General features: G+C 44.0%; 1 protein-coding gene across 3 annotated transcripts in view; it reads left to right on the top strand.

Annotated features, from left to right (window-relative positions):
• ADCY8 (adenylate cyclase 8) overlaps nucleotides 1-23704 on the top strand; it is a 192768-nt gene that overhangs the window by 74162 nt on the left and 94902 nt on the right. For all 3 annotated transcript variants that reach the window (XM_010972658.3, XM_045508451.2, XM_074353082.1), the window contains exons 4-5: nucleotides 6289-6400; nucleotides 14555-14682. In XM_010972658.3, coding sequence (XP_010970960.2) covers nucleotides 6289-6400; nucleotides 14555-14682 — 240 coding nt within the window. The remainder of the gene's footprint in view (nucleotides 1-6288; nucleotides 6401-14554; nucleotides 14683-23704) is intronic.

The raw sequence follows: 23704 nt of genomic DNA, 5'->3' as shown, positions 1-23704 counted from the left end.
AGCTTGGTTCTAACACAACCCTTTAGCAGGAATATCAGTACAGATCGTTCTCAGGGTCTTGCCCAAGAGCTGAGCTACACTTGATGTAGAGCTTGAGTTTGCAAAGAGCCCTTTGTCAAGCAGCAACTCTAATAAAAGATGCATCCCACATCTAGGAAGTGGTCCCACAGATAATGGGAACTCAGCAAAACCAGTTCTAGAACAACAAGCTCAGGGCAGCACCATAATTATAGTACATTGTGGGATTCTATTATTAACATAAGCAAAGGAGGCTAAGCAATCATAAAATGAGAAAGACTTGGGTGGAGGGCGGGTTTTGGGATTGGATGGAGGTGGGCAGAGAAACCTCCCCAGACAGGATGATTCTTATTTGCCTTCTTTAAATTGAGTTAGTGGGGGAAAAAAAATCAAAGGAAGGAATGCTGGGCAGAGGGGTCAGCACAAGTGAAGGCAGAACAGTGTTTTTTATATAAGAAAAATACAAAATATATAGCACATATATGACATGAAATATGTCTTGACGTATTATAATAATTTATATATAGTTATAGTGATATGTAACTTAATGAATTATAATTATAATGAAATATGACCTATTATAAAATGTATACATGACATATTTCAAAAGCCCCTGTCACCATGGAGAAAGAGAGAGGAGGGGAAAAAAAACTACCCTTTATAAAGAAAAAAAAAAAAAACCAACGTATTCAGGAGCCTTAAGTTAAATAAACGACATGTTTGGAGTTCTCTCCGTACTAATCAGTTTTCAGTGCCTCCCTTAGTGGGGAACAACGAAAGTTACTTCTGCACCCTGCACCCCGCCCACTTATTTTAAATTATCGAGCTGAGTCTTTGTGCTCCAGACCCTTTTCCAGAAGTTCGCACCACACTAAAATAGGATTGAGTTTGCTGCCCTACATTTCTCAGCCCTCTCAGCCCCGCGGTGAAGGAGCGCTTTCTCACGGAGGGGAAAATGGGCAGAGACACTGGCAGCTGCACCGGCCCCTCCCGCCTGTTCCCAGAGGCAGTGGGGGCGGGAGGCCCACAGCCCCGCTGGGCCTGGGAGGATGAGCTCGACCACGGGCGCCGGGGCCTCTCCAGCCCACTGCAAGGCTGCTGGGCGCTGAAACAGGACCAGGGATGCAGTAAGCGGAGGTGGATGGTCGTTAGCCCCCGCGAGAGAGCAGAGCCGGACTGGCTCCCCCCCGCCTGGTTCCCCAGCCCCCAGAGCACGCCCGCTGCGGGGACGGGAGCGTTTTTGAAATCATTTTCCATCCTGTCACTCTCTTCATGGCAACTCACCCGGTTCATTCTTTCTTCTCTGTTGCTTTTTGTTGTCGTTTTGTGACCTTTCCCTGGAAACAGTCTGCTGTAAATGTCTTACTCAATTATATTTCATACAGCTCATTGCATCCTGTGAGTATAAGGTGTGGTAAGAGGCGCCCACTTGGGGACATGAGTGGCCTCAGGCGGACGGGGATGAGCAGATCTGGGTTCTCACCCCGGCACACTTTCTATGAGCCACACCCCTTGCAAGACTTCGGCTGCATCATTTCATCTTTCTGGACCTCCATTTCCTAATCAAAAAACCGAGCTGCTTTGAAATGGGCAAAACGTTTGGATTCTCAAGTTGATTTAAGCTAGAAGCATCTAAGACATCGCCAGATTCACTCTGGAGTTCCACCTGGCTGCTCAGCTTTTTATGGGAAGCCATTTAGGCTTCCAATCCCATCTGCCCGATCTTATTTCTCTTTCCTGTATTTCCCCATATATTTAAGACACTTCCTGCACCAGTTAGGGTAATGCTCTAATAACCTCTCTGCAGTAACTTACAGCTGTGTCTCCCACCTTGGTCTTCAGAGTTCTGAGCATTCAGCTCCTGGAGGGAAGAGGGTGGAAAAGGCGCACCTACTCCTTTACTACCTCTGCCCAGAAATGACATGTTATCTCTTCCACTCAGATTCCATCAATGGGACCTGATTACATGGCCCGACCTAGATCCAAGAGGGCATAGAGCACTTGCTAGTGGCCTTTGCTAGTGACTGGGAGGCATGGATTGAGTGGACAGTTAGCATCTCTACCAGAGCACCTGACCCCAGGCCATGTACATTTGCACATTTGCTGGCATAACCCAGTCCACCCACACTTCTGACTGGCTGCTTCTGCCCAGCCAGGCCTGTGAACACATGCAGTCATCACACTGGCCCTGCAGACCATTTCACATTCAAGCCAAATGCAATCAATTGAGTGGGCCTAGAGAACTTGGCTTCGGAGGTCTGGCTTTGTGGCAAGCTATTAAACAGTCTCTGATTCCCAAAAATTGCCACAAGGAGTTACATACCATCCACTTATTGAGGACTATGTTGTGATTTACAAATTATCTCCTTCCAGGAACCCTCCAGAGTAGCTTTAGTGATCTCTGCTTTATTATCAAGAAAATGGAAGCTCAGAGGGTTTAAAAAAGCTTTCCCAAGAACACAAGTTAGGAAGAAGCGTCTACACAGGGCCTGTGTTCCTAATGATTCTGGTGAATTCTGCTCAGCCTCCTTGAGGACTCTGTTTGAAGAGTGATTAATAGGTAATGTCACTTGTTCTTAGCCAAATAAACAACTTATATAAGCAAATTTGATTTGACAATTAAGGTGGCCTCATCAGTGTATTTATCTTGGAAGGTTCCAAGTTTATACCCAGAGTCAGAATAGCTGACCTTGAGCTGAGCACCTGGGGGTGGCAGAATGAACAACAGAGTGAGAACCAGGGCTGGTTTCTACTTCTTGTCTTTTATTCAACAAACTATTATTGCATGACCTTGACTTAAACCAGTGCTTCTCCACCTTTAACGTGCACACAGACCATCTGGGGTTCTGGTTAAATTCGTGCTAGTTTCTGAGCGGGTAGGTCTGGGGTGAGGCCTGAGATGAGGCATCTCCAGCCAGCAACCAGGAGCTGCCAGTGGTGGCTGTGACCACACTCTGAAAAAGGAGGACTCAGTTCTGCCGATTTCCATTGATTCAACTCAGGGAATGTACCATGAGGCCCACTGTGCACTGAGGGTTGGGGTACAGAGGTGACTCTCTTCCTGACCTTTAGCCAGTAGACGGAGCACACTCAAGCACGCATGATTGTGTATCAAGCAGTAAGTGCCAAGATGGAGGGGAGCGTAGGTTGGGCAGCAGGCTAGAGTAGACAGGGGAAGTCTCTATAAAAGCAGAATCTTCGCGTAGGGGTGGGGTCCTAGAGGACAAGTAGGATTTTAATAGGTAACAACAGGAAAGAAAACTGTGCCAGGGAGCAGGTACGTCGTGTACAGACACAGGTGCAGAAAGATGGTGTGTGCAGAAGACTGCAGAAACATGGGTAATATTGGAACACTGAGCACATCTGAAACTTCCATGACCTTTGCTCTCAGGGAAGCCATTTCTTCCTTTGATAGACTGTACGTTCTCTGAGGGGCTGTGATGGTACGTTCTGCTCCTCAGTGTGTCTCCACTATCTGACACATAGTAGGCATTCCATTTATTGGCTGTTAAGTGAATGAATGAACAAATGAACCATTCCTGCCATGGACAGATAGATATTAATAGTTTGAGGTGAATGGATCTATAGTGAGTGAGTCGGGCTAGGTGACCTCCGGGCCCTTCCACTTCCTACTACCTGTGACAATGACTGACTCACTTCAGAGGTGGCAGACTGTAGTGATGAAGACCACAGATCTCAGAGCCAGATGGCCTGATTCCAACCCTAGATTTTCATGTCTTTAGGCACGTTTCTCAGGCTTCAGTTTCCTTATCTGTAAAATGGGTACCATCACCACAGGTCCTGCCTCCTAGGTTGTAACCAGGAATGAATGAGTTCATACATGTAGAACTCTTAGAACAACATCAAGCCCGCAGTTCACACTCTGTAAAGATTGCTGCTACTGTTGTTTCAGGTTTGTGTCAACAGTTAGGAATGCTTTTAGCTGCAAGTAACAAATAATCCAGCTGACGGTCACACCCTCTTCTACCTGTTACCTCTCTCCCCTCTCCCCCACAAACCACTCAATTATGGTGCGCTTTTTACAATAACAATGGCAAGAGTTTTAACACTTACTATGCCAGGCACTGTGCCAAACACTTGCTACCCACCAACGAGGTGGGTACTACAGTTATTTCCAGTATGCAAACCTAAGGCTTGGAGAAGTTCCAGAAGTTACCCAAGGTCGTAGTATTCATAAGTAGTGACCTGGGATTTGAGCCCCAATCTGTCTAGACCCAAAGCCTATGCATGCGACCAGATGCGATGCCACCAGAAAGCTGTAGAGAGCAGTGGCAGCATAGCAGCCCTGCCAGAGGAAGCTGTATACATTGAAAATCTAAAGATATCATGACCGGGCTTAAATCCCTTCACTAGTTTTCCATCATGTTCAGAAAAAAAATCTATATTCATCAACCTGGCTTAGCAAGTCCCTCTTTATTGTTCCCCTGCTCACATGTCTAACCCATCCCTCTCTCTTCCTTCCTTACTCTTTCTTTTTCTTTTTTCTCTTTCTCTCTTCCTTCATTGCTTCCCACCCCTCTTGCTTGGTGCTGCCCTGTGAATAGCTGTCCGTGAATTCCTGCAGAATCTTGGTACATTTGCTTATTTTTCTACCAGACCTTAGTATGTGCTGATCTCTTGCTAAGAACACCCATTCATTTAGTCACTTTATCCATCAAGGCCCTTAGGTCCTTCAAGAGTCAGCCTGGACTTTGCCTCACTAGGAAGCTCCTGATCCCCAGTGGCTGGTCTTCACCCAGTGTGTCCTTCCATCGCAGCAGTCATGGCCTGTGTTGTTTCTGTCCTTCTCTTTGTCTGCCCAACTCCTTTCCCCACTCTCTGAGCATCTCAAGGGCAGGCGCTGGGTCTTCTTTATGACTCAGTACAAATTCCTAGTACGGTGTGTAGCTAGTCACATAGTAGGTACGTAAATATTTGCCAAAATAATTAAAGCACTAACTGATTAATTAAAGCAATAGTTTTAAAATTGAGGTCTAAGGATTCCTAATGAGCCCATAAATGGACTTTTGGGATGCTGCAAATCCCTTGAAATGAAGTGCAAAATTCTGAATACTTGTACATTTCTTAGGAGGGAGAATCCATAGCCTGTATTTGATTCTTAAAGGGGTTTGTAATGGAGACAACTTTAAAAACCACTTAATACGAGGGGTGACCAATGCAGGTCCACACACATTCCACAGTGCCTTCTGGCCAGTTCACCTATTTTATTAACACTAAGTCACACTGATGGTAAGACTCGCCATTATTTTATGCAAAACTAAGAAAAATACCCAAAAGGTTTGACACACTGCAAACATGCTACCAGTTTTAGAGACGAAAAAACATGAGAATCAAGAAAATATGGAATCCTTTTTGGTGTTCCATCCTGCCTTTCAGAGGTGCCCCTGCGATTGTATCAGTCCCTGAGGTGGTGTGTTAAGGTGAAGTGGGGCAGTGCCTCACTGGGCCATTCAGCCAAGCGGACAATCCCAACTCTGCCACAGGCTACTAATGGGGTGTTAGGCAAGTTTCCCTGCCTCTCTGAGCCTCAATTTCCTCCTCTTCACAATGAAATGAACAATGCCTTCCCCAGAGGTTAATTGGATAGGTTAGCTAAGACCGTGCTCTTACAGAGCCTTGCTTTTATAAGGCTTTCAAGGGTTGCTCCTATCCTTAGGGCGAGCCATGTGCGTAGAATTAGACCTCACCTAAAGGAAATCGTTAGTGAATGTGAGATTTTCAGGTAACTCATTATTCTGCCTGAGGCCTCCCAGGTTTGCTACTTATTCCACAGTTTTTGAACAGTGCCCGACTCTGTGTGCCTGCAGTTTGGAGTGGAGTACATGTCACTGGGCCGGAGATAATGCGGTTTTGCATTCTGTTGTCCCCGTGACCATTTTGCTCTGTGTTCACGACATCCTCATTGCTGTTGATTCTGAAAACATAGAGATAATTCATAATGCTTCGTTTTGCTTTCCGCCACAAATTGATCTGTTTCTAGGGGAAAATTCCCTTTTGGGTTGTTTGCGTTGTCCACGCCCCCAAGTCCTGCACAGGACTTTCCCGCTGCCCCGTTGTCCTTCCTGAACCTCTGGGTGGACTCCCTGCTGAGATGTTTGTTAAACACTGAGACATTCCTCAAGACTCCCATGGCAAGGAGAGCTAAAGTCTTAGACCACAGTTGATTTATTTGGATGGTGATGTGTCGCCCAGGGTGGATTAAAATATTAATGTGCTTTCTCCCCACCCCATCCCTTCCCTGTTGTCTAGTATTCTTTTTGCAGATGTTAAAGGATTTACCAACCTCTCCACGACCTTGTCTGCTCAGGAGCTGGTCAGGATGCTCAACGAGCTCTTTGCCAGATTTGATCGACTGGCCCATGTGAGTTGAATTTAATTCCCTCCCAGTCTTCACAGAAGTGAGGGACTGCATGTGGAATTAGAGAAGAGAGGGACTCAGCCTTTATCACCCACGTCCTTACCATTCTGCATCCTGTCCCCAGGTGTGGACCCCTGACCCTCACATATTTTAGGGACAGATGTTACTTATTTACAGGTCTCAGAAGAGAGGTTGTCAGATTAATTTTCCCAGTGAGAGACAGCTGATTAAGTGACAATTAAACCAAAGTCCTTTTTCATTTGCTTTCCAGTTCCGCTTGCATGTGGCCAGGTGCCATCCAGCTGCAGCCTCAGTGTTGGTCCATGTAATGATGGCTGCCTGTAATCTCCCAGCCCGACCCGGCCATCTGGAATGAATTAGCCTGTTCTCAAGAACCGGTTATCTACTGGCCCATCCCACCACCATTTTGTTTGACTGAAGAGCTTTGTTTTTAGCCAACAAGACGCTACCTATATTTTTCTGCTGGCTTGACAGGAGCTAAAATAGAGAACAGGTTAAAGGAGATGAACATTTGCCATCAAAACACAGATTCCTAGTCCTAAAACCGCTCTCATGACAGAGGAATATCATTGTCATATTATAACTGAGAGTAGGCTTTGGATTCAAACCGGCATGACTTAACTTCCTCTTTTGTGAATTGTGTGTGTTAGTGTCAACTTCACAGGCTGTTGTGAGAAAGGGAGACCACGTCAAGTTGGAGTTCATTGTTAAAGTGCCAAAATGTCCTATTTTGAGACTGCCTCACTCCAGCGGAGGTCCATTCATGCATGCATCTGAACACCTACTAGGTGTTGTGCTGGGAATATGGGAATTGATTAAAACACACTTTTTCCCTCCTTAGAGTTGAGTCTAGCCAGCGTTACCTAAAGAGGTAATCAACGCACAGTGTGCTGTGTGCTATGATGAAAGGGAGTCTGGGGTGCCGTGGGAGCGCGAAACCAGCACACAACCCTTGGCTCAGAGAAGACTTCCAGGAGGAAGTGATTCTTAGGCTGAGTCTGAAAAAGGAGAAAACAAATACAACTAGAATACTATTCGGCAATAAAAAGGAATAAACCACCAATACATGCAACAACACCAGCGAAATCTCAGATGCATTAGGACAAGTGAAAGAAGCCAGACATAAGAGTCTAGATACTCTGTGATTCCATTTGTAAGGCATTCTAGCAAAGGCAAAAATTACAGCGACAGGAAAGAGATAAGCGGTTGCCAGGAGCTGGAGGGGGAGGGAGTGGCTTGATTGCACAGAAGCATGGGGTGAGGTGATTTAGGGAGTGATGTGACTGCTCTGTATGTGAGCATGACTGTACACATTTATCAAACAGGTAAATTTTATTATGTAAAAGTTACCCAGCAATTAGTGAGGTGAAGAAGGCAGGGAAGCTCGTTGTATGCAGAGGGGAAAACAAAAATAAAGATGCTACTCTGTGTGTGTGGAGAAGCAGAAGAGATTTGGCATCGCTGGAGGGAAAATTCAAGGTAGCTAGTGTTAGAGACGAGGCTACAAAAATAAGCAAGGACCTGCCTAGGTCCCTGCTTTGTAACCTGTAGCCACTGGACAACTATTAAATAAGAAACTGACGTGAGCAGGAGAAGAGGTGGAAGCTGAGGTCTCCTGCTTATAGAAGAGTTGGGTTAACCTGAAGGGCTAGGAATTTGAAGGTGGGGAAGAACGGATACCATTTCTTTTTATTTTTGCCTCAAGGGTGGCTGGTGCCAGTTACACATAATTATTCCACTTTTCATTATAGTTCTAAATACTAAGATGAACAGAGGCCCTCCAATGAGAACGGACAGGCGTGATCAAGGTCAATTTCTGGATTAATCCCCACCGACCCAGGGAAAGGGTCGCTATGTAAAATTTAGCCCAAGTTGTTCAGCCAACACCTACTATGTACTCACACATGCCAGCAATGGTGCAAGACTCTGGCAAGACAAAACCAGTCCCTGCCCTCAGGAAGCTCAGAGTCGGCCAAGGGGGAAAGACAAGTTCATAAAAATTGCAGGACAGTGTGGTGCAAGCAGAAGGCACAGAAGTTCTGGTGGATGAAGGAAGGAGCAGTCAGTGCTAGGGGTTAGGAACGGGGTGATTTAGCATCATCCAGAGAAGAGACCATTAGCAAGCTGGCTCTGAGGAAGAGCAGGAGCTTTCTGGGCATCAGATGACACAGCGAAGCTCCCAGACTGAGCCTGGGCGCAAAGGCAGGGAAGTGTGAAGCTGCGGAAACGCTCTGCTTGTTTGGGGAGCTATAAGAAGCTCAAGATTGCTGGAGCGTAAAGGGCACGGGAGACTGCAGTGAGAAGGGAGCCTGAAGAGGAAAGCAGAAACAAGTCCGGAGGGCATGGTGCCACATTTTAAGGAGCGTGGACTTCGTCCTGTAGCCTGGGATTTTACCCTGGTTACAGTATACGTGGGAGGGGAGAGGGAGTCAGATGGGGGTACTCAGCTCATCAGGCCCCAGCAGGTGCAAGAAGCTATAGTCCATCTTCTGGAGTGTGAGTCTTACTGAAAGATTTTAAAGAAAAAAATGAATGTCAAATTAAATGCAGGGGGGAGGGGAATAGCTCAGCAGTAGAGGGCATGCTTAGCATGCACGAGGTCCTGGGTTCAATCCCCAGTACCTCCACTTTAAAATAAAAAAGAAAAGGAAAGGAAAGAAAGAAAAGAAAAGAAATTAAATGCAGATATATGATGGAGTACAATTATTGTTAATGTTGGTAATATTAAACATTCACACACTGCCTGGTGTACATTTGCACTAGACTGCCTATTTGTCCTGGATTGCCTAATTTAGTTCTTTCAACAAACGTACAAGGTAGGTTCTTTATTGTTCCCGTTTTACGGAACAAGTGACTGAAACTCAAAGAAGGAAAGTAATCTGCCCAGACCCCCAGTAAGTGTTGTATCTGTGACCCAGGCCGACGGAGGCCAGCTGCTTGCTCTGGACCACTAGACAATGCACCCGGCATTGTAGGGGCTGGAGCAAGGTGTCAGAGGAGTATTGCTGTTCATGGCGGACAAGCAGATTTATAGGACTTCAACTGTGGGTTGGACTTCAGTGGACTTTGTACAAATCCCCTTGAGGAATCTGTTTCCCATCAGAACTGTAATGAAGGATAAATGAAGCAATACACGAGGCTGGCTCAAAATAAGTCCTTAGCACCCATAAGCACTCAGCAACTCCCACTCTACCCCCTGCCCCACCTCCACCCACCCACCCCGGGTGTTTCAGTATCTGTTACCTCTGTAGAAAGTTTGAGAAACTCTGCCAGTGAAAACAATTTCTACTCACCTTGGAATAAGAAAATCTACCCTCAACGTTTTTGGCCCCAACCTTAGGCAGATTACTTAACCAAGTAGGTCAGAGACTTTACTTCTGTATTAGAGGGAATTAAACTTGCCTTTTATGGTGCACCTTTTAGCATCAAAACTCTGTGGCTTTACAATGATCTCCCTCTGCTTTGCCATAATTCTTTGCTTTAGGTTGTCATTATGTTGGACATCTGACAGAGCCCACTGGCCTGTAAATATCATACACCGTACCTGTCCAATTTATTCACTGCATCATTAAGATGCCGGGAAAAAAACTTCAAAGCCTTCTATTAAAGATCCTCTTAGTGTGATTGAATTCCTCTGTGCCCTCTGGTTTGGACTGCTCAAAGCAGAGTGTTCTTTGACCCTTTCTAGTGCCTTGGCAAACTCTGGTAACTTTTGATCTTTAATTTTTTTTTAAATAAAATAATCCCTACCTACCTCTCTCCCCTCCAAATTAGGAATGAAGAATATGTATGCTATTACTAAGGCTTTAAAAGTATACATTTACATTGACATCAGTACATATCCCATCATGTTTCAAACTGCTGGCAAACTGGAAGCAACCTAAATTATTGTCACGAGGAACAGTTCTAACACTGTGGAAAGCTAATCAGTAGATGTGAAAGAATGAGGTAACTGTTTCTGCACTGACATAGAATTTCAAAACATGCTGTTGCATGGAAAAGCGTGTCTCAGATCTATAAACATAGTATGATCAATTTGTGGCTAAAGAGCTTGAAAATAGTACATATATAAATATATATAAATGTGTGTGTGTGTGTGTGTGTGTGTGTGTGTGTGTGTGTATACATAGCTGCCTCTCAGGAGGGCAAAGGAGACCAGGTTTCCAGGGTATTGTGTGTCCGAGAGGGAAGGGCTACTATAGGAAACACTGTAGTTTCATTTTTACTAGGACAACATATTCATATGTTAATTTGCATAATTACAATCAGATTAAGTACAATAAAAATTCTCATGATTTTTAATATAACTTTTTTATATTAATGGCACTAATGTTTTTGCTCTGAGAGCCTTTTATCTTTCCATTTCTACTGGGGTTTTTTTCCTGATTACTAAAGCAATGCTTGATCATTCATAAAATTCAAACATCAGCAATTGAGACAATACGGAAAATAGACATCCCACTAATCTTACCCCACCCCGAAAACGTAACCATCCTTGACAATTTTGGTGCATGTATCTCATCAATGGTATCTAGATATATGGTTTCATAAATTCTCTGGATTTTTCCGAGATTTTTATCATATCAAAGCCAAGACGGGAGGGAAAGGATTCTGTAAAGACTAACTTGATAAAATTTACATGAAGACCCTCGCCCTACTTTATTTTTCTTTTTCTGTACCTTTTTTCAAAGCAGCTTGGCTTTTTTAATGTGAATTTTTCAAAGCAGTTTCTGGTAAAAAGCAGTTGCTTGGATATTACTGTCAAGTCATCTGACAGCTCACAGGAAGTGATCAGAAAAATGCGTCTGCAAATTGACAGAACTTGACAGATAAGAAGACGGGCCTTTCATATTTTTTATTTATTTATGTATTTTTTATATATATACATACTTATTGGCAGCCCACAGTTTTTCAAGGAGGCTGCCAACTTCACCTTTTGTTTAGAAGAAAAATGGACCCTGGGTTACAAACATCTCCACCACGTTGTTCTGTGTCTGCTCCAAAGGGTAATAAACTATTTGACATAATCTCCTTTCAGAACGCATATTTGTCAGATCTGCTAGTCTAGACTGTGCCGTAACTGCTGCAGTTTTGCAGAGAAAGAGCCCGAGTCCCAGAGGCAGGCAGACATGCTGTAAATTCCCCTCCTGCCTCTCACCTGCTGTGTGACCTTCGCTTCCCGAAGCCGTCTGTGAAGAGGCACGGGGCTCAGTGTGTCCTCTCAAAGACGAAACAAGATCAACATAGTGCCTTTAACACATGGCTGGGCACCTAGTACATGCTCAATAAATACCTCTTCCTTTCCCTGAATTTTTCCAAAGTGCTTTCACCCCTGTTTTCACAGAACAATCACTGACTTGGGGGTACTGAATGTCATATATGGTCCGTATCATTATTTTTAGCCAGCTTATCTGTAACACAGGAAATTTTTCATCTCTCTTAAACTGAAATTTTCACATCTAGAAACCTGCGGGGCCCTGTTCAGGATGATTGTGAGACTCACAGGAGAAAAGATAAGGAGCAGCCTTGGGTGTGGAGACACCTGTTTTCAGGTGTCAGCTGTCATTGTCATTGCTAATTGATGGCCATACTTACTTATGTATTAAGGACAAGGGGATTATTTTGACAAGTGTCATGTAGGGGGAATTGAAACCCACATATCAGAGGCTTTGCTGACTTACTGAAGGTTAAACAGCTGCTGGATTTGACTAGAACATGGATGTCTGATTCTTAGACCAAAGTGTCCCCTGCTCTACCCTTTCCCTCCCCCCTCCTCCTCCCCCTCCCCACTGTCGACAGGGAGGCAGAGCTCCCGGTGACAGCAGGCTACCAACAACCCAAAGACCATTTGCAGATAAGCGCTGCTGATTGAAATCACCAACCCCTGCCTCCCAGCCTTCCTGTTCTCTGCTGAAAAATCAGAATAAGGGATTTAATCAGTGATTCCTGTTGCTCCTTTGCAAACAAATGTCAGGAAGTTTTATCTTGTAGTCATGTGATGAATATATGTGTGTATGTTACATATAAACATACAGCAGTGTAGTGAGTTTCTATCATATTAATTTCATTTAGTGCCAAGAACTTCCCTTTATTCTAAGAATATGTCTTTTTACTTTTTTTGTGTTGAAAATACACTTTCTTTTATAAAGTGATGGGTGGGCAGTTGTGTTGTTTGTTATTTTTGTTTGTTTTTTCATACTTCCTTGGCAAAATACAAAATTGAACCCTATAGCAGTCCCGTGGGCCCTTTGGGATTTCTTAAATAACTGTCCCATGGACTCCCCAAATCTGGAAAATGCCAAGATCAGTGGGCCAGGTCTCTCTAGTTCCATTCTGGTTATACCACTCTAGAGGTCTTAGAGGAAACAACTGAAGGTCTTGAGTTTCCCTTTTTGATCAAACCTCATCAGTAGCTCTCTTGCAAAATTAGCTGCTGCAAGCAACCAATAGACAGGAACCACAAGCTCCTAGAAATAACCATGGGATGTCTTTGCATGCTATCAGGATTCTGAAGATCACGTGTGTGCCCATTTGCGAAGATTGGCAAGGCCCTGGAGATCTCATCCAGACAAGGAAACACCAGAACCAGTTCTGATTCTCTTTTCTCTGTCTGATATTTGTTTTTTTATTGGGAGAGTGATTTCACTCATTACCCAAACATACTGTCCCAAGCCCTGATCAGATTAGGAAACCAGCATGGTGCTTTATAGCTTGGCAGTGCAAAGCCATCCACCGTGCTGCTGGCATCTCAGTAGGACCCTTTATCCCTGCAACTCTCCTCCTCCTGTTCTGGGACTCTGGTCTCCCAAGGAGAGCCCCTCACTCACAAAGCCATAGATCCAAAGGCTCCTGTGGCTTCAGATCTAGAAGGTACCTCAGAGGTCATTCAGTCCCAATCATCTGCCCAAGGAAACCTAAAGGGAAAGTCATCTGCCCGTGGTCCCAGATGGGTGTGAAAGAACTAAGATAGGAGTTCAAGATGGCATCACAGAGACAGGCAACGTTACTTTAGTGCCCCATCTGCTGGCCCTTGTACTAAGCCTTCACAGGCACCATCTTACTGAAGTCTCATAATCACACAGTGAGTTCCTATTCTTCTCCCCATTTTACAGATGAGGCGATTGAGGCTCAGAGGTTAAGTAATTTACCTAAAGACACACAGTGAAGATGGGATGTGGGGGTCTGGGATTTAATCCTATGCAGTGGGACTCAGCCAGTGCTCTTAGCCCCTATGCTATACTGTCCCAAGTTCTCTTTCTCTACAGCCTACAAAACCCAGCCTATTCCTGTCCAATACAAAAGTAGGCACCGTTTCCTAGGTGTGTGTTGCTCTTTGAAACTTTATAAAAATCACATCTTCAAGATTGTAAAGCCACCAAACCAACCATGGTGCCCTACTTCTCACCTATGAAGTGAGGATAAAAATTGCACCTACCTCAGAAGGTTCTTGTGAGAGTTAATTCAGTCTAATATATGGCGCATAATAGGGGTTGTTATTAATCATCTTTGTGTTGGGGACAGTGATTGCTTTATGATAGATTTCCAACTGATGCTTTTGTTTCAATGAATTAATAAATGAATAAAAGAATGTATAAGATATAGTCACCCCCTTTTCTTAAAGTGTCAATACCCTAGTTGGGAAAGGACTCGATAGAGTAGAAACAGTAGGCACTCCTAAGTGATTTATATTTTTAATTGCTTATTGTTGCGCTAACAGCTGATAAAAAAAAAAAAACAAAAAAAAAACTGTTCGTTCAGGGACGTGCCCTGAGAAGAAATACATCAGCGGGAGCAGGAATCATAGGGGAACACTGAACACCCATGTCAAACGCCGGCTCTTTGCCAGGCCCATCCACGTGATGGGTGTTAAGATCAGAAAGCTACTACATGGCAGAGCTGGATATGGCCCCATGTCTGTCAAGCTCAAAATCTAGTGTTTTCCCATGACTCTATTCTACCACTGAGCCCTTCAAACAGCCCCTAATTTCCTGGGAAGATAAGAACAGCACGTTTCAAAGGTAGGAGCTCCTGATCCCAAGGCGCAGACCACGTGGCCTGGCCCCTCTCTTCCCCAAGCCTTTCAGAAACACTTACTTGTCTGCTGACTCCTTTCCTCTCCCATCTTCTCGCTTTCAGGAGCATCACTGCCTTCGCATTAAAATCCTGGGGGACTGCTACTACTGCGTTTCGGGACTTCCCGAGCCCCGCCAGGACCACGCCCACTGCTGCGTTGAAATGGGCCTCAGCATGATCAAAACTATCAGGTAATTTGGCACCTCCTCCCTAATACCTGGGTCTTCGATGTGCATGACGGGGAAGACCAACCACTCCATCTATCCTTTGCGGTCAGTCATGTATATATTGGAAGATGAAGCTCTTTGACCTATCTCATGAAGACTGAAATATGGGAGACTTTAGTTCTCCCATAGGAATCAGTGAACATGCTGTGTCCATTATGTTGTAGTTATACCCCCCTTTCCATTATTTGTGCAGAAAGTTCATATTACCAACATCCTGTGGGGGATACAGCAAGGAACATGATGAACGAAGTGCTTGCCTTCAGGGAGATTACAGTACAGTGGGAGAGAGAAGTGCACAGACCATCCCAACATGGTCCAGTGTGCTCCGAGATGACTCAGCCAGCATGCTTGGGGGCAATTGAGAAGCAACAGTTAGTGTAGTCTGGGGTGATAGGGAAGGTTTTCCAGAGTTCAGCTGTCTAAGCTGTTACCTGAAAAGTAAGACAGCAGATCCTGGAGGTAGGATGGAGAACTTGGAAGAGAGGGTGGCCATCTGCAGAATTCAGGATGTGGTGCAATGATAGCTGGTGAAGCCTGGGGTGGGAAAGGTGGTGACAGGTGGCCTGCAGCCAAGGAGCAGCCAGAGCCTGCAGGGCCTTCTCAGCCACGTTAAAGGGTTGCATTTTATCCTAAGGCCAAGAGGAATAACTGAAGGGCAACCAGGGGTGTCTTCATGGGTGTGTGACAAGTGCTTTTGACTTTGATCACTATAGCTGACAAATAGACACTTAATCAAAGGAGGATGAGTTACTGAGGTCAAGGAACTTTGGAACTAGACTGTTTAGGGCTTTGGGACAGAAGCTCAGCATTGTCAAAGCTCTTCTCGAGGTTCCAGAATGTTTGCAGATCCTCCAAGTATCACATCCTCCCACAACCACAGCAAAGGCAGTATCCAGAGGATACATGGGCAGAAATCTGCATGGCTTATGTCTTCATTTTATAAGGAATGAAGAGTATTGTTAGAAACAGGCCAGAAGACTCTCACTATGAACTCACACCTTGGTTGCACGGTCTACCAGATGTGGGTGTGATTTTTGGGTGTGTCAGTCTGGATTAAAGGTCAGCAGGGTCAACAACTCTTGCACCCCCAACTATCACACACCCCCTCCACTGTAAGCTCAGCTTGCCTGCTGGTTCCCAAGACCACTCCCGGAATAGGCAGGAGGAATTTAATGAATTGGAGGCTCTCTGTGTAGAACCTGACCATGGCCAACACTAGAACAGCCTGAATCTTCTATTTCCTGACAGATCCTTGAATTTATTCAGGTTTCAAGCAGAGGTCTGTTGACATTGGGAAGGGCTGTGTAGTCTTGTAATTAAGAAGAGGGCACAGGAGCCCTTTCCTTAAATATGATCCTGTTCCATTGATGTGACATCCATCATTTCAACAATCAGCCTGAAATCAGACTCCTAGTGGGCAGAGATGCCACCCTGGCAGGCCCTCAGTGTCCCACCTCTGGAACCAACCCATGACCAGGGCCCAGTCAAGGCAGTGAGGTGTTTGGGTGTATGATGAAAGTCCAACCATCTCTAACCCCAAGACCAAGTAGGCAGGAGGAGAGAGAGAGACTGGAGATGTCCACTCTGCCATTGCTCCCTCTGTGACAGAGATGCAGAAGTTTCCTCTAGTAGGGACTGTGGAGAGAGGAGCCCACCAGTTCCCATCCAGAGTTCTCCTTTGGTCAGCCTTTGAAAGACAGAAAAGGCTGCAGGTGCTTCTCAGCTGTTACTCTGGACACTTGAGGGTCTTGCCCTGAAAACTAGTATGAACTGTGATAACATGTTGACTGGTTTCAGGGGAGGCAATGGGACGGATCAACGCCCAGAAGGCCCAATATCTTGTACCAGCTCTACAGCTTATTGGGTTTGTGAACTCTACTCTGTCAATCAGAATGTCAGTCAACAAGTAACGTGTTGAGTTCTACCATGTGTCAGACATTGTGCTAAGCCCTGGAAATACAGTGATGAACAGGTCACCAGGGAGTCCTTCTCTTGCCTCTGGGTGCCCCTTAGAGAGACCACTTCAATTTGTTTGTATATGAAATGAGGAGATTGGACTAGACCAATATCTGTCAGTTCTGAAAATCTGTGATTTATCAACCACATGAAAACCAAGTTTAAGTAGCAAAACTTTCCGCAGACTCTTTCTTCTTTTGTTTCTTCCTTCCTTCCTTTCAATTTTTATTGATATATAATTGGCAAATAAAATTGTGTATATTTAAAGTGTACAATGTGATAATTTGTATATGTATGCATTTTTTCTTTTTTTCTTTTTTATGTATACATTTTTTAATGATTACTGCAATCAAGTTAATGAACACTTCCATCAGCTCACAGTTATCTGTTTTTGGTGAGAATGTTTAACATCTACTCTCAGCAAATTTCAAATATACAATAAATATTATTAACTATAGTCACCATGCTATACATTAGAATCTCAGAACCTATTCATCTTAAAATGAAAGTTTGTACCCTTTGGCCAACATCTCCTCATTTCCCCACCAGCCTCCAAGCCCCCAGCCTCTGACAACCACCTCTCTACTCTCTATTTCTATCAGTGCAACTTTTTATTAGGTTTCACATATAAGTGATACCATAGAGTATTTGTCTTTCTCTGTCTGGCTTATTTCACTTAGCATAATGCCTTCCACATTTATCCATGTTCTTACAAATGGCACAATTTCCTTTTTTTTAAAGCTGAATAATATTCCTGTGTGTGTGTGTGTGTGTGTGTGTGTGTGTGTGTGTGTGTGGAGAGAGAAAGAGAAATAATTTCTTCTTTACCCATTCATCCACATATTTTCCATAGGAGTTTCTATCTTAAGCTTAAGCAGAAAATACGCTACGGAGATTGCATTGCAGAAGTGAACACTGATTATCAAAATGCCTTAAGATTCTTAGAACATTATCATTTATCCTTCTGGAGAGAACCTTATCCCTTCTGACCACTTTATCCAACTTAAGGCCTCCCTTCTGAGGATTTGGAGTGGAACACTGAGAAGTGAGATTTGGATGGGTTGCGGTGGTTCATGGGCTTTCTTTTGTTAGTTTATTAAGTGCTGCTTTTACTTCTTTAAAATTAGACAATTCAGTAGGATATTTTTTAACTGCATTAGTCAGAGTCTATTAATATGCCAACAACTTCTTGATTATACTGTAGGTGACTTGAGGCCCAGCATTAATTCTTCCAGTTACCAACAAAGCATGGTGCAGAGAAATAAGCAAGAGCTCTGGAATTAGGCAAGCCTTGGTTGCAATTAACTCAGACTTCTGGAGTTTCCATTCTTCCTGTCAAGTATTGCATTCTGGGGGGTGACCAGCAGATAATATTCGCACCTCAGTGTGTATAGAAGAGAATCTCAGTTACGTAGTTTTACCAAAAAGTCAAACATCTTAACTAACTACCACTTACACAAGATGCAATTCTTTATTCAGCCCCAAAGGCATTTATTCCAACTGGGAAACTCCAAAGAAGCCATCAAGTCTGAAATCATGCATAATGTGATATTGCATATGTTGTAATATAATGTCAATAAATCATATTGACCACTGTCCCCAGACTTGATGGCCACCCTGTACATTTGTCATCAGAGATGGATCCCCATTGAGGTATTGCCTCCACCTTGTCAGAGTATCTCCCATCCCCTTGTCTGGCATTTCCTCAAGTAGTTAGAATCGCAACGCCAGTTCCCAGAGTCCAGACAGGCAGGGAGAGGCTGGTGCTCTGATGGTGAGACAGTACCTGGATCCCTCTGGGTCCCAGCCGCATCAGTAGTCTCTCTGTTCAGGTGAGATTTATAATTCTTGCACAAATGGCAGACCCACACTCAAAATGACACTGATCCCTTATTCACCGAGCGCTGCAAATGTGTGGTGGAGATTCTCCTCCAGTCACAGACGAGTAGGGAGAGGGTGCTGGAATCAGGGAAGGCTGGGAGTAGCTGCCACTGGTTAGAGCACCTGCAGGTTTCACAAGGGAACTAGAGTCAAGAGAGTCAGAAGGACAAGCGTGGGGGAAACCTCTTCCCCATCTGTTGCCTTTACTGAGGTATCTCCACAGAGGTCCTTTTGACCCAGATCCAAAGATTTTTTTCCTAAAAACAAAGGCATGAAGAATATGCTATTCTAGCTATTAAGAATAAAAGCCACATGTGTGTGCACATGTGTGTATATGCTTATATACATGTATTGTGTTGTGCACATGTGTGCTGTGTGTATATGCAGTGTGCATGTGTGTGCTTATGGTGTGTATGTGTGTTTGTGTATGTGCTTGTGTGCAGATGTGCGGGTGTATATGCGTGAATATGTGTGTGCACATATATGTCTGGTTATGTGTGTGTATACGTATGGTTGTTTGAGTATGTCTATATGTGTCTATGTGTGTCTGTGTGTATGTGTGTGTGTTATGGATTGGAAGCAGGCTTTGGCGATCACTACAATTCTAAGTTCAGTTGATGGGGTTAGTCACGGATAGTTGGTGACCTTGTAAGACATACAGGGCCTTTATCTCTCAGGCAATGGGAAGTCACTGACACTTGAATTAGGGATGTATCATGTTCCGATCTGGGCACGAGGAAGGTAACCATGGAGATGGATAACTTTCTCTCCAGTTGACTCTGGATGAGAGAAAGCAGAGGCCAGGGGGGAAGGAAACTCGCTGGGAGATATTTTTGTAACAGTCCAGGCAAGAGAAGTAAGGATCTGAAATAGAGCAATAGCAGTGAAATAAGGATGGGTTCTAATACTCTAAAGCTGAGACCTTGAGGGTCTTCCAAGGGACGACGTGTGACATCGAAGTTTAAATTAAATCAGATATTTAGCATTATAGTGAACTTCACTCATCAACTGACAATACTTGAAGAATTTTGGACAGGATTCCACTTTGCTAAAGACAGAGTTTGTTGCTGGATGTACAGTTGTTCCCAGAAAGAATGACTGTTGCACCACGAGTTGACATATGGGGACATGCTGAGTGAATGGAGCTGGCCCTTGACCTGCAGTCAGCAGGCATAATCTAGTTCTTGCTTCTCCCGTTACTAGGTGTGCGGCTGTGGACAAACGTGACTTAACTTCTCAGAGCTTGCATGGCCTCGTCTGTGAAGTGGGAATCATAAGATCCAAAATTAAGAGTATTGAAAATTTAAGTAGGTGACATGTGTCTTACCACCACAGAAACGCTTAATAGAATCTTGTAATTAGGGCTGAGTTTGGACACTGGAAATTTTGACTGTTAAGTTACAGAAATCTATTCATTTCTTAGGGCTTCTAGTCTAGTAAAATAATCATAATAAAAATAGCTGGGGCTTAATGAACACCTACTATATGCCATGGACCAAGTGTTTTACATGCATTAGCTCATTAAATCCTTACAACAATCCTAGGAGTTAGATAGAGGTGGAGAGCATAATATTGAACAACTAGTATGGCCATAGCCCTGACTCAGAATACGCAGGAAAGTCAACCAGGATGGATGCTAGCCATAAACACCCAGTACAGCTACACGGGTACATCCTGACTCACTGAAGCTCTGGAATTAGGCTTCTACTTCACCGATGAGGAAACTGGAGCTTACGGAGTTTGTGTAATTGTGCAAAATCACACAACTAGTGGGTGGCAGAACAAGGGTGCCAATCCAGAAACATTTGACCCCAAAGCCATTGGTCTTAACCATTGTGGTATCCCATCTCCCAGCTCCAGATTCCTGCAATTGCTTTGGGTGCCTGAAATCTGCCATCGATACCCAAAGGATCAAGGTATAGCCTTGGAGATCTCACATACATCCCTAATAAATTAGCAGAACTGACACTGAGAGGGGAGAAAAGTCAGTAAACACCAGACAATAACAAGATAATAAGCCTTAATCAAGCCCCTTAATAAATTCATTCCATGAAAAAACACTGGATTTTAGAAGCTTGGTGTTAGCTAGATGAATGGCCGAAAAAAGGTGATTGAATGTAACTTTATTTCTAATGAAGCATTTAATACCACCTCATGCATGTCTGTCCATAAAATTAAGTTAATTAAAATAGGCTTAGATAACAGTTCCATTAAGAGGACTGAAAAGTGGCTCCAGGTGGCTCCTCTTCACACGCCCTGGGTCTGTTCTGGGGAGGCTTGATAGCTGAGACGACACTAGAGTTAACGGTGGGATCTGTTATATGCAGTATCTTTGTTAATGATCTACAAAGGCTTTCCTGATGAATCTTAATGAAAATTACAGAGCCTGGTCTTTTCAGGGCAGTTGCTAAAAAGGCATAGAATGATACCCGAATGTCAAGCAGGATCTGGCTGGTCCCCAACGGTTAATTGGAGCAAAGGTCTTAATCCTTGTGGCAGGGTTGTGCTGCCAAGCAACATGGCAGGACAAGGAATGAAAATCAGGGGTTGTTTTGTTTCCCTCACTTTAGGCAAGAGTACCCAAACCTCCAGCATCTTTTCCTCCTTCTTTCTCTGTCTTGTGGTTCTTTTTTGCTCTTTTTTCCTTCCCTCCCTCCTTTGCTTCCATTTCTCCCTCTCTGTCTCTCTCCATCTCTCTCCATCTCTCTCTCTCTCTCTATCCCTCTCTTGGTTTCTGTCTCTTTTTTTCCTCCCCAAACCTCCTTTCTCACCTTGCTCTGAAATGTCATTGACTACAGCATCCATAAGGCTGCCCTCCTCTTTAAAATGCAGTAATTAGAGTCATCTTTAATACATGAACAAGGATTCTTTTTGCAAAATTGTTTATCATGATGAAGATCGAATATATTTGGTAATTATAACTGATAAAGCTAATATGAACTGAATGCTTACCATGTGCCAGACACTATACTGAATAACCTTCCTGACTCACCTCACCTAATAACAACAGCCTTGTGGGCAAACTGCTGTTACTTCCGCCAACTGTCCGAGGAGGAACCGGAAACTCTGGTAAGATAAATTACTTCCGGCCAGTGACACACAGCAGCAAGGCAAAGACCCCGAGGCATGTTCGTCTGACTCCCTAAATGTCCAAAGACAGGGAAATGGGGAGATAAATTTTGGCATATTACAAAAAGGGAAATGAGTAACCATGAAGCACCACGGTTTACATTAATGTTCACTGGCATAAGAAAATGCTTGTGAGTTTAAAGAAATGCGCGTTGTATAGTACACACACACACACCCCACACACACCCCACACACACCCACATATATACACATCATTTAGGGCAACCTCAGTTTTTAAAATCAAGTATTACTTTATTAGAAATCAGTATTGACCAATCATATATATAGGCAAACTATAAGTCAATCTCAGTTTTTTAAAAATCTATTTTTGCAGAGAGAGAGAGGACATAGAGCTCTGTGTGGAAGATGGATGGCTGGATTGTTTCTCTTGCTTTTCTCTGACTAGGGCCATGCTGTTTTTGAACAGGAATGCTGTACTAGGTCCTCCCATTACCATTCCACCCCTAGATCAGGAAGGTAATGCCGAAGGGACTGCAAGCAGCCGCAAGGTGCCCGAAGAGCTCTCAGCTGGCAGCCTGCATTGTGAGGTCTGATCTGGACGTATTACTTCCTGACCTTGAGCAAGTGACTCCTCTCTCCGCTCCAGCCTCCTTAGCTATGAAATAGGGATACGTCATCCTAATGTGAGCTCAGGAAGTAACAGGAACTGATTCTCTAATTTGTCTATTTGGTTCACTGCTTAATCTGCAGACGTCTTCAAGAGATGTTTGTTGAGTGCGTGAACGAATGAGATAAATGGATTGTAACTGTAGCATAGGGTGGTTGTGAGAATGAAATGAGATCATGAAGATAAAAGGTAGAAGAGGTAACAGATATATCCTAATTCTCTTGGAGCCTCAGTTCCTTCATCTGTAAAATGGAAATTTATCATGCTTATCGGTATCTATCCATCAGAATTGTGGTGGGCATCAGAATGAAACACTTTGTGAAACTGCAACTTCCATGCTAGGATAAGACATGGTGGCTTTCCAACTTTTTAAGAAGCAGTTGGGCCCCCTGACTTGTAAGGCACTCTGACTCTGAAGTCCAGGAAAGGCTATAGAATGGATCATGGTTGAAGGCAAAGTCAGGCTCCATGGCCATCATGCGTCAAACCCCCTGTACAGCGAGTGACCCCTGAGGTACCCCCAGTGAACTCTGGAGTCTACAGAAGGGAGCTTGTTATAAGTCTGCTGACCTTTGGAATTAACAGGCAGACACTGTGCCATCCATCTATTGGGCAGAGCCAGATCATGTACCCCTGAGCATGGCTCCTTTTTCCAGCTAAGCCATGCAGGGTGGAAATGGACCAGTGAGTTTAGGTTCACACGCCTGGGATGAAACTCCAGCTATCCCACCTACATATGTGTGATGTGAAGAAAGGAATTTCTTGAAACTCAGTGTCCTCATTTGTAAAATGATGCTGGTAATGACACATGGGGTTATTGTAAAGACCTGACCCTTGCACAGAAAACCCTGCGTAGTTGACCTCCATAACTAACTCCCTTGTTCGTCCTTTTTTCTGGAATGTTCAAGGGTACTGTTTCATCCAGGTAGCTGAAACCCAATCACTCAGCTATTACTACATCATAAATTCATTCATCCGTTCTGAACCAATGCCTGCCTGAGAATTGCCACTTGATGTATTAAATGGGTTGGTTGAAGTTATTTTGATGTAAATAGAGCAACTGCAGGCATAATCTTAGCATGAAAGGATAGTGTGATCAATCCATAATTTTTTGGTCTGATTCAACCTATATGATTATTGTATAATTATAAGGTATCATTACTAATGAAAATTAGTAGAAGCTACTATTTTTGAGTGTTCACATCGCACCAGCTTTGTATACATGATTTTATAAACCATCCTAACAACTCTGCAGAAGACTAGTTCTCTTTCTCATTGCACCTAAGAAAACTGGGGCTCGGAGAGCAGGGTGACTAGCATGAGGCCCACAGCTAGTTAAGGTAAAAACTCAGCGTCACATCCAGGCCTGCTTTAATGCAGACTTCATGCCCC

This window comes from Camelus bactrianus, chromosome 25, assembly GCF_048773025.1.
Source record: "Camelus bactrianus isolate YW-2024 breed Bactrian camel chromosome 25, ASM4877302v1, whole genome shotgun sequence".
Classification (NCBI taxonomy): domain Eukaryota; kingdom Metazoa; phylum Chordata; class Mammalia; order Artiodactyla; family Camelidae; genus Camelus; species Camelus bactrianus.
This window is presented reverse-complemented; position numbering and strand designations above follow the sequence as displayed.